Below are 16,201 nucleotides of genomic sequence, written 5' to 3' on the forward strand. Positions count from 1 at the left end.
TATTTCTTTTAAATATTTTTTGTTCACTTTTGGGCTGTACTTACAGGATTCTCAAGGTGACTAGTACAAACCTAAAACAATAATATTGATTAAAAACAAGAAGCCAAGTTTCAGCCTATGTAAAACCACTTAACGTACAATAAAAGCAAAGATAGACCAAATTAATTTAAAAAGCTAGATGAAAAGGATGGGTCTCAACTATCTATCTAAAAGCCAACAGCAAGGGAAGCAACTGGATTTTGAGAAGCAGGTATTTCCACAACTGGGCACTTGACTGAGAATGTGCTGTCCCATGCCCCACGTCCCAACCAAGCTCCTGAAGGCAATAGGATCCAGAGCAAGGCCTCCAATAACTAATGAAGCATAGATAGGGATTGTAATTCAAGCAACAGCTCCTCCCACCTGCACCATCTGTGTCTTTTTATAGTTGCTATTCTAAGAAGAAACATCATTCAAGGCAGAGTATAGGAGCAGCTATCCAGCATTCTCAAGCATAGGAGCAGCCATCCATAACTCCAGGGGAACAAAGGTGATGAACATCAGCAAAGCTTTCCCCTGCCGCTATATGAACCTTTCATTTCTTCAAATCTCCCCTTGTAATTTATGGAGGCTGCATTGTCTCTCTCTTTACTGGTGCACTACATACCTTCCCTGATTTCTTTTAAACTGCCTTTTCAATTTCACTTCCCCATATGGTAAAAACTTACAAACCTCCACAGTAGGACATTTCTACCCATGTATCTCTTGGATCCATGTGGAATGCATATAGCCTGATGAAGCTTCTGGCAGGATAAAGTGAGGAAACATTTTCTGTGGGAGCACACTTTGCAGGGCCATGTGTCCAAGTCATTAGTTTCCAGACTATTAGAAAGATATCTAATCTTTCTTCCTATTTTGTCTGTTCTTCTCTAGAATCAACCTGATTATACCTTCCCCTAACCTGCTGCTAGCACTGCTTTTTGACAGGCTCCCAGAAGCCTCTCTGCTTACAGGTGAAACTCGAAAAATTAGAATATCGTGCAAAAGTTCATGAATTTCAGTAATGCAAATTAAAAGGTGAAACTGATATATGAGATAGACGCATTACATGCAAAGTGAGATAAGTCAAGCCTTAATTTGTTATAATTGTGATGATCATGGCGTACAGCTCATGAGAACCCCAAATCCACAATCCCAGAAAATTAGAATATTGTGAAAAGGTTCAACAGTCTAGGCTCCAGGTGTCCCACTCCAATCAGCTAATCAATCCATAACACCTGCAAAGGGTTCCTGAGCCTTTAAATGGTCTCTCAGTCTGGTTCATTAGGAATCACAATCATGGGAAAGACTGCTGACTTGACAGTTGTGCAGAAAACCATCATTGACACCCTCCATAAGGAGGGAAAGCCTCAAAAGGTAATTGCAAAAGAAGTTGGATGTTCCCAAAGTGCTGTATCAAAGCACATCAATAGAAAGTTATGTGGAAGGGAAAAGTGTGGAAGAAAAAGGTGCACAAGCAGCAGGGATGACCGCAGCCTGGAGAGGATTGTCAGGAAAAGGCCATTCAAAAGTGTTGGGGACTTTCACAAGGAGTGGACTGAGGCTGGAGTTAGTGCATCAAGAGCCACCACACACAGACGGATCCTGGACATGGGCTTCAAATGTCATATTCCTCTTGTCAAGCCGCTCCTGAACAACAAACAACATCAGAAGCGTCTTACCTGGGCTCAAGAAAAAAAGAACTGGTCTGTTGCTCAGTGGTCCAAAGTCCTCTTTTATGATGAGAGCAACTTTTGCATCTCATTTGGAAACCAAGTACCCAGAGTCTGGAGGAAGAATGGAGAGGCACACAATGCAAGATGCTTGAAGTCCAGTGTGAAGTTTCCACAGTCTGTGTTGATTTGGGGAGCCATGTCATCTGCTGGTGTTGGTCCACTGTGCTTCATTAAGTCCAGGGTCAATGCAGCCATCTATCAGGCGATTTTGGAGCACTTCATGCTTCCTTCCGCAGACGAGCTGTATGGGGATGCTGACTTCATTTTCCAGCAGGACTTGGCACCTGCCCACACTGCCAAAAGTACCAAAACCTGGTTCAATGACCATGGGATTACTGTGCTTGATTGGCCAGCAAACTCGCCTGACCTGAACCCCATTGAGAATCTATGGGGCATTGCCAAGAGAAGGATGAGAGACATGAGACCAAACAATGCAGAAGAGCTGAAGGCCACTATTGAAGCATCCTGGTCTTCCATAACACCTCAGCAGTGCCACAGGCTGATAGAATCCATGCCACGCCGCACTGAGGCAGTAATTGCTGCAAAAGGGGCCCAAACCAAGTACTGAATACATATGCATGCTTATACTTTTCAGAGGTCCGATATTGTTCTATTTACAATCCTTGTTTTATTGGTTTCATGTAATATTCTAATTTTCTGGGATTGTGGATTTGGGGTTCTCATGAGCTGTATGCCATGATCATCACAATTATAACAAATTAAGGCTTGACTTATCTCGCTTTGCATGTAATGCGTCTATCTCATATATCAGTTTCACCTTTTAATTTGCATTACTGAAATTCATGAACTTTTGCACGATATTCTAATTTTTTGAGTTTCACCTGTATGTTTGAGACTGCAGGCATATGGGTCTCACTCTTCACATGCTCAGGAGCCTCACAGGATCGTGATCCCTCCATTTGTTGGCATATTAGTAGTCACCCCTAGATTTAGCAGCTGCCAAAGCCAAATTGAAAGGGACCTAGCCTCATGCCTTCCCCATGCAGGAATACCTAAGTAGAGTTAATTTGCAAAGGTTAACTCTCCATTCAAGGTCTCTTGCACGATTGACTCTCCTTTGGTCTATCTCCCCTTCATAGATGCCTCAAATGAGCTCAAACCAATTGCTTCCACAGGGAAGTCAGATAAGCCTCTGCAGATGTCCCCATTAAACACTAATTAGTTTACTAGGTCCTTCTGACCTAAAGAGATACTCTGTTTGCATGTTCATTCACTCCATTTGCATTAAGGGTGGATTTGACCCATTCAAGCATCCTGTTGTAGCACAGAAACACAAACAATGGGATCTTTTGAGATTCCCCAGAACTATCCTATTCAAGAAAGAAGAGCAACTGGAATGTTCCCCCAGGACATGATTTGGGCTCTAATTGCCCCTAATTCCTTGAGCCAATGTGCTCCACTTGGTCTCCAGTGTGCCTCACTTGGGGAGTCACCTATTACTTGGACACCCGCCTTACCACCTGGCTGTGCCTCACTCTGCAGGCCACCCTTGCTTCCAGTCCCTAGATAGGCTCTCTTGACATATCCAATCTGCACAGCTCTCCTCACTACTACCAGGAGCGGACTTCGTGAGAACAGACACCCTTTGGATCTATCCCTGCCATCTAAACCCCTTGATTCTTTGCAGCTGTTTGCTGCTTCCCAGTCCATCCCTGAGGGAAGAGGTCCTTCGGTTGCACATGAGCTGTGAGGATCCACCTGCCAATAAAGGAAGGAACAAGATTGTAGGGATGTGCACGAAGATCTTCGGTGCCGGTGGGGGATAGCACTTTAAGGGCGGGGGAGGGTGTACTCTTCAGCCATGTGCCCTTCTACCATGTGTGCGCGCATGCACGACGGGTGCACGCGCGCTCGCGACTTCCAGCCACTTCCGGCCGACGGGGGAAACAGGGCGGCAGGGAGGAACCCTGCCACCCCAAGGGGCTTCAAAACAACAGGGCGCCGGCGGGGGAAATGCGGCGGGAGGTGTGAGTACACCCTCCCCCACCCTTAAAGTGCTACCTCCATTGGCATTTCGGCGCTGAAACTGCCCCCAGAGCCGAAACGTTTCAGAGGCCTTCATAATGGCCTCCGAAACGTTTCGGGCACAAGCCTACAAGATTGCACAATAACCGCCGCACCCCAATCTGGGCTCCTTCTATCTGTTTCTTCTCTCTTAAATCCAAGAGCCTATTTCTCTGGTCAGCTTGGAAGCTACTTAATTTGGACACTAAGCTAAATTTCCTCTAAGCAGTTATATGGTTAATCTTGTAACTTATTTTTAGAAGTAATATTGCTTTAATTGACTCTTTTACTCCACTGTACCCAGGGGTGGAGCTATCATTGGGTGAACGGGTTCAAAGAACCTGGGCCACACCCAATCAGGGTCCACGCTTTGCAGCCCCAACACAGCCCCCGTGTCTGACGTCAGATGCAGGGGTGCTAGTTTAGCTCCTGAGTGGGGGCCGTGCGGCCCCTTCATGAATTAAAAGGCTGCCACTGCATTCGCAGCACATGCAGCAGCAGCCTTAGTTTAACTCCCGAAGGGGCCACGCGGCCCCTTCGGGAGTTAAACTCCAACTCCCGAACGGAGCCTTAAGGCTCCGTTTGGGAGCCACACCCCGCCCCCTGCGTCTGATGTCAGACGCAGTGGCCGTAGCTAGCCTCTCAGTCCATTTTCCTGCCACCAAAAGCTTTGCACAAAAATTATTCTGATGTGGAACTGCTCCATTCTGAGCTGTAATTGTGCAAACATGTTGAACTAGTGCAAGGGTATTGTGCTAGCTAGTTCCACTAAATCAGGAACTTGCATTCAGACTAGTATTGCACCAGTGCAACAGGTGCACTTGCAGAACCTGTGGTGTGCTTCCTGCTGTGAATCCTTTCCTCAGTTCATATATGTCGCAGGGAATGATGCAAAGCTATCCACTATCTTTGTTGCACAAGCAGACCGAGACTACAAGAGATAGCATGTGTGCATCTTTGTTTGCTGCACTAGCACAGCATTTGTCTGGGTGTCAGCCCGTATTCAGAACCAAAATTTTATCCCCAATAGATACCAAATACTTTTTCCATACATAAACCTTCTTAATAACAGAAAACTGCATGAGGATTGCTGCTTGAACAAAAAAAAATTGCTTATAAGTTTGCTTGCTTAAAAACCACCTATTTACTATGCCTTTGAAATTTATCCTAGGTGGGTTGTGAGAAGGATGACTCCTGATGCTCTTACCAGCACAAAACAGTTGGGAAAAGAACACACCCCATGATTAAGTTCATCTTTTCAGCTTATAATGTGTGGCATGGCTTGCTTGCCTCAAACATTTGGGTTTGTCTTCATAATGTTACTTCTTTTCCTAAGCTATGGTGTGGTACATCTCATTTCTAAGAAAAGACTTTTATATGACAAAAACTCAGATGCTTCTCCTAAGCTCACAAGCTGGCACATATTGTTATTATTCATTGTTTCCCCAAACATATTCAAGTATGGGCACAATCTGAAAGAGCACACTCGTTTCTCAGAGGTAATGCAAAAACCATATCTTAACATGAAGAAAGCAAGCCCAATTGAGATGGAAGGGTTTTGCTATCTTTTTTGGAGTAAAAATGGAGTAAAAGAGTTGATTAAAGCAATATTACTTCTAAAAATAAGTTACAAGATTAACCATATAACTGCTTAGAGGAAATTTAGCTTAGTGTCCAAATTAAAGTAGCTTCCAAGCTGACCAGAGAAAGACGGCTGAGAGAAATAGGCTCTTGGATTTAAGAGAGAAGAAACGGATAGTTTTGCTAGTTTGAATAGTGAGAAAAGAGAATTAGCATTGGCTTCGGTACAGTTTTAAGCCAATAAACTCTTCTTCAAGTGACAATTCAGAGCATTCTCTCCCTGCCCCTCTTTTCAAAATTGTAATATCAGAAAAGTGACCCACATATTTTATGTTTTCTACTCTTGATTTGACATTATTATTCCAAGTACTACTCAGTCACTAACAGCTAAGAAGTTAATCAACTCTCAAGTGCAATTAAGCAGCAGGGGAAGAAAAAATCCCTTTGTGAAAGTAGCATAGAAAAACAAGTATGGATAAACAATATTTATATTGAGTAGTCTTAACATTAAATTCAGTTAAAATTTTCCCTTGAGTCTTGATTAGACATTGACTTTTTAAAGCAGAGGAAAGCAAAGCTAGTTTTCCAAATATGGGTGCTCTCTCTTGCTGAAAATGAGCGTTCTGAAGATATTTTCCATGAAGAACATTCTATACTAACAAGGCCCCTCCCTCACACATATTAATACAGGTTCAACACGGTAGTAACACACAAAGAGGCGACACTCACGAGCAGCAGAAACTGGGCAAAGGGAGCCCAGCCCGGTTTGGGCTGTTTGTGAGCAGCAACGGGAGCTGCGCGGTTAACGTAAGTGCGCCATTAACCCCATTTTGTGTGTGTGTCTGCCGCAGCTGCTTGCAGCCACAGCGAACACTCAAGGAGGGGGTTGGGGGAGGGGGAACCCCATTAATGCACTGCACACTCACGTGGTACATTACTGGGGCACCGCACCCCTTTCTTTGCCTGACTCCCGGAGCTGCTGGACGAGCCACGGCAAGGTGCAGGCACGCCCAAGCGAAGCCACCAGCCAGGGAGTTCCATGTGATCGTCTGGGGGAGATGAGCACTTTTGGGTTTCCTCCTCACATAACAGGGTAGCCCTTCCCACTTGATCATGGGAAGAGCTTCAAAGACTGGCAAAATTTACTACAGGAAGTCTTACTGAAATTTTGTAGGCCTTCAGAGCAACTCCTGAGTGGTACTACTGAATAATTTAGTCAGGATATCAGCCATGGTTTCTTTTCTTTCTTCTTCAGCAGCAGGATCCAAAGGGCTCCTATGTGCAGTATGTCCATGTGTCCCTCTAGGATTTCTGTATAAGCACTGAGGGTTTACAGGCCCTACTTTACACTAAACTCTCTCACACACACCCTGCACTGTTCCTAAATCTCATGGAAGCCTTGAGAACAACCTCTAGGATGAAGAGGCAAAGTTGGAAATAATACTGTAGTTTTAATAGGGATTCACGTAAGTCATTAATTTTACTTCGATTAAGGACAAACCAGGCAGTGGAGATGAAGAATATATTTCATCTCTTGTCAGACCATCAAGCCAATGTTACTTACAACGTGGCTAAGTATTGTTTAATAGTAATGAATATACCATGGCAACTTATGATTAATGTAGTGGAGTAATTTACTATGTCACTGTATATTGGTAAAGCTATATTGTTGCTATATGTATGGGTCTGACATCCAGGCCTCTGGAGCTCTGCCCGGGTGCAGTCCTGCTCATCTGGGAGTGTGGTCCATGGACCCAGAGATGTTTGGAGGATCACCTGGGATGAAGGTAAGGTTTTGCAGCCTTTTCTCCCCACTCCACCGAGTGAATACCCTCAGTATATGTTTTGTATGCATAGTGTACATTTGTATGTAGTGAATGTTTTAGAATCCTAAGTTTTCAGGATCCAAAAATGGAACAGAACATCCAGGTCAAGAATTTAATGCACGCTTGCACAGTTTGTGACTCTGGTTTAATTTTTGTAAAAAGAATAATGTGTTGTTTTGGCATGTAAACAAAGACACTTACACCATAAGCCAAACACATTTTCTTCATTGATTTCAGTGACACTCAGCATCTGCAAAAGTGTGTTTAGATGTTCTACAACTGATTGTAAAAAATAAAAGGCACACATTATCCACTATACCCATAACAAATAACATTCTATTTACAAATTAGATATATCAATATATTTTTGTTTAAATAAAACACGACTGTGCACACCCTGAGCCAATTATTGAATTTGTAAACATACATTGTCCAAAGGAGCACTCTTCTGTAACAAATATGTACAAATATAATCCTTAATTGCATTCAATATGCATATTATTTATAAAACACACATTTGAAAACAACTTTAAAGTAAACATAATTTTATAAAACAAATGTGTAGGATAGCAATCTGTCAGCAAAGTAGAATGTTCATATTTAGATATATTTAAGGAGTGGTACACACATTCATACCCTATTTATTGTATCCCTATGACACCAGCACATGGAGAAACTTTAGTGTGAACACAACAGTACATAAAAATGGCTGACAACCATTCCCATGATTGCAGCAGTAAGTTCTCCAGCCACTATGATAGCAAAAATCACTGCAGCCATTTCGAAGTATGTCTTGAATGTCACTAACATTTCTCCTCAATACAGTACACATTACCATGTACTCACATACCTGACCTCATGGAGGCGGAGTGGGTGGGTTCATGTGCTAAGCAGCCCTACATTATCTTCAGTGCCATGAAAGAAACGTTAAATGGAGGAAACTAGCATGACAGTTTATTATTCCCATTGGAAGTACCATCGTCAGTGCACTGACACACTCAGTTGACAAAGAGCCTCTCTGTCTTCAGAAGCAGTGTGGGCAGGCTGTAGAGTGGTGTGGAAGCAGTGACCGCACCTCTCACTTGGACTGGTGGTTTGCTGCACAAAATGTAATCCACTGAAATAAAGGCATGCCACTGCATAATTGTGGTTAGATTCTATAGATTTCAATGGGATTGCATAACGTTCTCTGGATTATTCCCTTTTTTGCTATTAATCCAAATGTACTCACTGGATGTACATAAAGGATACTGGCTGATATCCTAACAAAGTACTTGAGTAATCAGCAAAGTTGTGCCAGTGCAAGAACACATAGCTGTGTTAAAAATTGTTTGGAATTGCATTATTGTGCTCTTGTGCAAAAGTTCCATTTAACACAAATAAGGAGTGCCATAGGTTGCACAACAGTTGTGCTAACATACTTGCATTAGTAGAACACCAGTCTGGAATGCAAACTCCATACTTAGCACAAGTAACTAGCACAACAACTTTACATAAGCACATCCTTCTACAAGCACTCCGTTAGTCAGGATGTCAGTCACTGAATCCATATGATCACTGCTGACATGCTGCACAGCTTAACGTGAGTGATTAAGAACCTCCCACACTGCTTTTAAGCTGTACAGGTCAGCCACGACATTAAATACTAAGCTCACATTAGCAAATATATCAATATATTTTAAAGGCTTTTAATCTAAGGAAATGCAAAAAGCAGAATCCTGGAATGTATCCATCAGGACAATCCACCTTCCCTTCTAAATATTTAAAAGCAGCAATCTGAAGTTAATTTTAAAAATAACATCAGAGAAAAAGCAATTTGTAATCAAAACACTTTACTGTGGATCTAATCCACACTTATATCCAAGGAAGATAAGGGAAGCATTATATTTGGATAAACTACAGCCAGACGTTAATGGCAAAGAAGAAATGAGGGAAATCTTAAAGTACATAGGCCATTAAAGGGTGCAAATAACATTTTTTGTCATACCCTCCCTCTTCCAGGCAGAGGCGTATCTAGGGAAAATAGCGCCTAGGGCAAGCACTGAAATTGCACCCCCTGTCCAAACATCTGACACCCATCTTTCAGATAACTTTACCATAATATCAGCTGAAAAATACAAGTCAAGCTCATTAATCTTTTAATGTTTCAAAAACTATTTAGCAGTGGACGTAGCCAGACCAAAAAATGCTGGAAAACTACAAATTTCAGTATGCTGGGGCTCATGAAATACCCAAATACTATGTGGAGGTGTACTTGGAAAACTAAACACAAGAGTCTGTCTAATTCTCTACTATGTATCTACTAGCATCACTATTACATAAGTTTTAAAAATCAATGGAGAATTTGACTTTTCCCAGATACTCTGAAAATAATTAAAGGATATGCAGAGTAAACTGTGTCACTGCTTGGAATAGATTCTAGTCTTTCAGAAAGACAGTTAAAATGAGAGAAAGAGAGCAAGAAACTCCCAGTGGGCCTTAATACTAAGGATTTCACACTGATCCAAAGACAAACTCACCATTAATATTCATATTATTAAGACATCACATTTAACTCACTTATCACAAGAAGCAAAGTAAGAGCAAATGAATACAATCCTAGCTCATAAGCTTCAGCTCAGTATTCACAAGCCCTGATTCTCTGTACATAGTGCCAAACTAAATATGTGTACAGTCTCTCTCTCTCTCTCTCTCTCTCTCTCACACACACACACACAATTACCTGTAGCCGCTTTGGGAGGCTTCCTAAAGGCTGTGGGGGAATCTGCAAAGGTCCCCCCTCTAGGGCCTTGCAGGGACCATTTGAGCATGTGCGGAGGCCATTTTTTAAAATAAATTTTCTTTTTAAAAAATGGCTGCTGAAAACAAAATGTCCATTGTGTATGCTCAAATGGCCTCTGCGAGGCCTGGCATGGCCTAGGGCCTCACAGAGACCATTTGAGCTTGTGCAGTGGCCATTTTGTTTTTGGCAACCATTTAAAAAAAAATTTCATTTTAAAAATGGCGCGCCCCCTTCAAGTTGCGCCCGGAGCACATGCCCTGCCTGCCCTACCTTAGATATGCCCCTGCTTCCAGGTTTTTTCTCTCTCAGTGTCAGCAATAACCAGGCATAGCTGTGAGTCATCAACCTTCTCCTCCTCTCTCCTCCCCCATTTGTTATGTATTAGCCAAGTGTTTAATTAGATTGTTTGTTCGTTCGATTGGGGATAAAGTCTTGGGGGTAAAGATTGGGGGTAATGTCTTGGATATAAGTGTGGATTCAAAACAGTGGGATATAGAACACTGAAGCTGACGTACATACGTTGAAACATCTGTTTTTGTTGTAATTCCCTCTGTTTTATTTTGCACAATAAGAAAAAGGTCTAGAGAGAAGTATTATTATTTATTATGATTCATTTTAAAATCTGAAAGTCTGCATGCAATCTAAACACGTTCTGGTAAAGTGTCTACAGAAATATTGTCATGTTAGTGCACTGAAAAGCACATGTATAAGTAGGACTGACAACTAGTAATGGGTGTGCTACTCAACTTGCATGGCAATTGGCTTCGGCTGGCATGATGCTTAACATACTGTGGACAGTTCTGCACTGCCTATGTTGCTGCAGGCATCTAAAACAATGCTGACACTGTTGCACAAGAGCACTTTTGCGCTACTATATAAAATTGCTCAACAGTGCTTGTCTGATGCTATAGCCATTATCTCCAACAATATGGACATTCCACATCATGTCAGCATCTCTTTATGAGCTTTCTTGCAAAATTTTCTGAATGTGTTGCTCTTCTTCAATCTTTTGCTGAGGAAGCCTGGAAAAAACTTAAGGTCACCAGCTTCCCGTCACTGGTTCCTTTCCCAAATGTACTTTGTGGTAAGAGAGGAAAGCCAGCAGCAAGGAGGGCAGGTGATGGCTTTGTACTTACGTTCCCAGACTTTCCAGAAGCAATGGAGACTACCAAGCATGCTTAAAAGCAACTATTGCTGTTAAGACCCTGAGAACTATTTTCCTTCCTGGCTCAACCCACTGAGCCCCAGGGTTTCCAGCCTCAAAAGACAAAATAAGACTGACACTCTACTGCTGTAAGGTCTTCCTAATGCCAAACTTCCCACACCAATCAAAAGGGTAAGTTTAGGTGCAGGAAGATCCAGTGACAGGACCATTATGAGTAGGTCCACAATGGGGCTTGTAGGTATGTTAAATCATTTGGTAGGGCTTGTATGTATGTATGTAAACTCTGCAGTTATCTTGAATCATGAGAGACAGTGTCATCACTACAGACAAGTGGTTAAAGATTTGAGTTACTGGCCAAAGCCAGACAGGCATGTTTAAATAAATGTACATATTGCAAAGCTTTATTTTTTAAAAAAGATTTTGAATAAAAGCATAGTTTATGGTAAGTATAAGATGATTTACAATGTCATGAATGATTAGCTATCACTATACCGTATAAAGAAAGGCCATATTTTACTGTTTTGTTAATTGAACTTTAAGTTCAAAGTTCAATAGTTTTGCATATGCTCCATATTTAAAAAAAATTCCCCTGATCCATCAAGGGTGATATACTTTGTGCTTTCTTTAGATTATAACAATAAAAACCATTTTTGAGTTTCTTTTGCATTAAATCTGGTAAGGAAAGAAAGGATCTGATATATCATAGGAACATAGGAAGCTGCCATATACCGAGTCAGACCATTGGTCTATCTAGTTCAGTATTGTCTTCACGGACTGGCAGTGGCTTCTCCAAGGTTGCAGGCAGGAATCTCTCTCAGCCCTATCTTGGAGGAGCCAGGGAGGGAACTTGGAACCTTCTGCTCTTCCCAGAGTGGCTCCATCCCCTGAGGGGAAGATCTCATAGTGCTAACACGTCTAGTCTCCCTTTCATATGCAACTAGGGCAGACCCTGCTTAGCTAAAGGGACAAGTCATGCTTGCTACCACAAGACCAGCTCTCCTCTCCTCATATCCATGAAATCTGGTCACACATACTTGATGCAAAAGGAATTTCCAAGAAGTTTGATTATTAGGGCTGTAAACACCCTAAATCAATTTTGTATTTTGCATCAAGAATCAGTTTAAAAGTGATGAGAGACATATGGCTACTACCAAAAAAGCAGCACTGCTTTTCTTTCCCTCTCTCACCAGCTGATATCTAACAATACAGCACATGTGACATGGCATCACAATGCTAAGAATTCTCCAACTCCCAATTGTGCATGTCATGCCACACATTTTCTATTACATCATCACAGAAGAGTGAAGATACAAACATTTGGCCTAGGTTTCAGCAGAGGAAGTTATCTTTCTTTGTCTGTTACAATATCCTGTTGCAGAATTTCATATTTACAGTGGAAAACCAAATTGTATTTCATTTATTGGAAATGGCAAATCTGCTACCATGCATTCAGTTTTAAAGGACATATCAAGTTTTTATTAATAGAAGAAAATTGATATTCATTTTTCTTTGCACTTTTAATATCTCAAATTATGTTCTCAAGTTCCAATTGTGGCCAAATCTCATCTTGCACCTTAAAGGACAATACTAAAACTTAATATGGAAATACACTTTCATTTCTCTATGAGTCAGTGATACAAGTTTATTTTTATGTTAACATCCAAGTAGCTGATTGCACTAAATGCTTTTTAATAGGCATTCAAATATATGCCACCTTACATTTACATGATTCTTTTCATTTCAAAATGCAGTTCCACTTGCCAAGTACAGTAACTAGATATATTACAAGGTATAATGGCTCATCACAATTTATATCTTTGATTTAATATTTAACCTTAATGTCAAGAAGAGTTAACTTTTCGCCATTATTCACAGATTTTTTTCCTTTGAAAAAAGTCATCAGAAAATCATAGGAAACAGAATTTGTCAAATCAATTCCATATAGCGGCATATGAACTGAGTCACTGAGTGAAACTCTTCTTGATGAGCACATTAGGAAAGTTGGCATTCAGTTCTAGAACAACTCTATTATCAATTTGTGAACAGAAGGACACGTCAAGTAAGGAAAGATCTTTACAAGACTCCAGCAATTTTCTTAAAGATGCAGGGCTTACCATTCTTGTGCCTATAAAAGAAAAGGGGGCAGGGGAGAAATGAAGAAACAATTGAACATTAAAAGAATTTAATATTTAAAGGAACTGAACATTCTCAGTGCTACATGGAAGAGAAAACTGCAAAATACATAATCTACAAAAAAATCTTATTTTAATTGATGCTTTCTATTCTAATCAATAGAAATCAAAGCCTCATAAAGATCCAACAATTTTCCTTCTATAATATGAATATTTTAAGATTTAATTTTTTTAAAATCAATGCATAAGTGTTTAAAGTGCAGATAGGTGTGTGTATAACCAAGCACTGGTGCCTTATTTATGCTCTTCCCACCAGCAGAAATGTCCCTTTGCCTTTGTTTCCCACCTTGCCTCAAAATCAAGCAGATTTCCAATTTCTTTTTGCCCCTTCTCCCCCAGATACCAAGTGGGCTATCACTCTCCTCCAGAAGCATAAGACTTGCATATATCCAATTAAATATTTGTTCAGCACATTTTAAAAACACATTCAATTTTTAAAGACCTGAAAAACTGTTCCTGGAAAAGTGGCTTTTTGTTGTTACAAGGTCCAGCCAAACACTATTGTGTACAGCCGACTTCCACTGGAAACTAGCAGAAACTGCTGAGATCGATACTGCAGGAAAGACTGCAAATCTGATCAAAATATGGTGAGTGTGGTTCTATAGCAGCTTGACTGCATTAAATATGTATGTATATTTCCACCACAATTCCCCAAATATACCTGCTGTGTTCTCATATTTATTTAGACAATATGTAATTGGAATGTCACTGGGAAAATAATAAGTAACAGACATCTATCACAAGCTTTCCCTCATTTATCTTGGGAAGGACAATCATTAAATGAGTTTAAACATCAAAGATAAACTTATTCTTTCTCCCCAAACTCCAGGATAGTAGATGGGGTTCCTTCCAGGATATTGGATTTTAATTTTGCTCCCCCCTCACTGCCCATACTTGCCCTAATTTTATTGTTTGGGTTATCTATCCAAAGGTTATGCACAAAAGCACTACAGGCAACTTAATCTGTCCATTTTTTCCCTTTGACAAATTCTTTAATACAGACATCTTAAGGAGTGTTTAAGAGTAATAATTTCTTGTTGACCAATACCACTTTATTCCATAGTTTCATCTTATACAAATATACCCATTCACAAGTTCTTAATGGTGCTTAAAGGACTTAGAAACAATTATTGTCAGAAAATTCTCTAAAAGATTCTTGGAGCTCACAGCTGAGGCAGAAAACATCTAAATGTGTGGCAATTTAAAAAGGGGGGTGGGAGTTAAGTTCTGTAGGAGTCCCCACCGAGTGGGAAACTCTTAGAAATTCAGGTGCATGTAATTTCTCTCTAAAGTGGGAACTATATTTTTAATATGCTGCATTTAACATATTTTAACTACATTTTGAAACTGTCAGGGAAAGCTGATGATTTTGACAGCCATGAAGAGGACAGTTGGAGCTTTTGACATTCCAGTAAATTGTGGGAGGTGTTTTGGGTTTATGACATCTAAGAGGCAGTTATGTGTTGTTGTTCCTCCTTTCATGATCAAATGGTGTTACATATTTGAAAATACAGAGCTTTTAATTGTGTGTGAACTTACTTAGAATTACTTATTTTAATTCAATGATTTGAGATAACAACTAATGTAGGGTGCATACAGATGGCTAAACCCACCATATTCTTCTAAGCTGTACTTTATGCTGCCTGGCTGCAGTGAAAATATCAAATGCAAGTTTATTTTTCTGGAGCATGTTTTATGCCCTTATTTAAGCATAATCCACACATATGCTGCAATTTGTGTGATCACATAATGGCACTGCATATGGTGCCCTGCAGGCAAGGAACAAAACTATTTCACTTTCACATATTACCAATTTTTTTAACTTAATCTACTAAACCTAGCACCTCAGGATTAACAAGCAGTAAAGGACGTGGGGTGGGGGGGAGAAGGTGTAAGAGACCACACTTGAGAGGAGTTATCCAACAGAGAAGGATATTTATTCTGAATTCTTAGGAAGAGGCCAAGTTGAAGTTTTTCATATACAATCAATCAATTTATTTTGGTCTTTGAAAAGCATAAGATAAAACATAACAAAAGTAGCATTAAAAGCTGTCTATGCCTTTCGAGAAGTGTAAAGTTAAGGCTAAAATCCTATTGTTACAGAACAAAAATCTATGGGGTGTTATGTCAATTAAAATATGTTCAAATAAATATATAGAGACCAGGAGGTTATAGACTGTGAACATACAACTAAAATCTATGAAAAATCATAGGAAAGCAGAGAAGTGGGATTTTATTAACAACTGCCTAAATGTTAAGACAGCTTGGCAACAAGGTATTTGTGAAAACGAAAAAAATTGTAAAAGGTTCCTTGTAAAAAATTGTTAAAAGGTTTAAGGAACTCTTAGGAGTCATCAAAAACTCCTGAGAAAACTTAGCAGTCATGGGATAAGGTGACAAGTACATGTGTGGACTGCTAACTGGTTGAAGGACAGGAAACAGAGGGTAGGGATAAATTGAGAGTTTTCACAAAGGAGGGAAGTAAGAAGTGGGGTCCCCCAGGGATCTGTACTCAGACTGGTGCTTTTTAATTTATTCATAAATGATCTAGAAGTTGGGGTATGCAGTGAGGTGGCCAAATTTGAAGATGATACCAAACCATTTAGGGTAGTGAAATCCAAAACGGATTGTGAGGAGCTCCAAAAGGATCTCTCCAAACTGGGTGATTGGGCAACAAAATGGCAAATGCAATTCAATACTGGCAAGTGTAAAGTGATGCACATTGGGATGGAAACCCCCAACTTCAAGTATATGTTGATGGGATCTGACCTGTTGGTGAGTGACCAGGAGAGGGGTCTTGGAGTCGTGGTGGACAGCTCGTTGAAAGTATTGACTCAATGTGTGGCAGCTGTGAAAAAGGCCAATTCCATGCTAGG

General features: G+C 40.5%; 1 protein-coding gene across 12 annotated transcripts in view; it reads right to left on the minus strand.

Annotated features, from left to right (window-relative positions):
- Positions 1–7,314: 7,314 nt before the first annotated feature.
- The window catches only part of FBXL4 (F-box and leucine rich repeat protein 4), a 75,523-nt gene continuing 66,636 nt past the window's right edge, over positions 7,315–16,201 (minus strand). For 11 of the 12 annotated variants that reach the window (XM_053287657.1, XM_053287659.1, XM_053287651.1 and 8 more), the window contains one exon: positions 7,315–13,258. In XM_053287657.1, the coding sequence (XP_053143632.1) occupies positions 13,095–13,258 (164 nt within the window). In that variant the 3' untranslated portion in view covers positions 7,315–13,094. The remainder of the gene's footprint in view (positions 13,259–16,201) is intronic. The other variant, XM_053287662.1, reaches the window with a different exon arrangement.

The sequence above is a fragment of the Hemicordylus capensis genome, chromosome 1 (genome assembly GCF_027244095.1).
Source record: "Hemicordylus capensis ecotype Gifberg chromosome 1, rHemCap1.1.pri, whole genome shotgun sequence".
NCBI lineage: Eukaryota > Metazoa > Chordata > Lepidosauria > Squamata > Cordylidae > Hemicordylus > Hemicordylus capensis.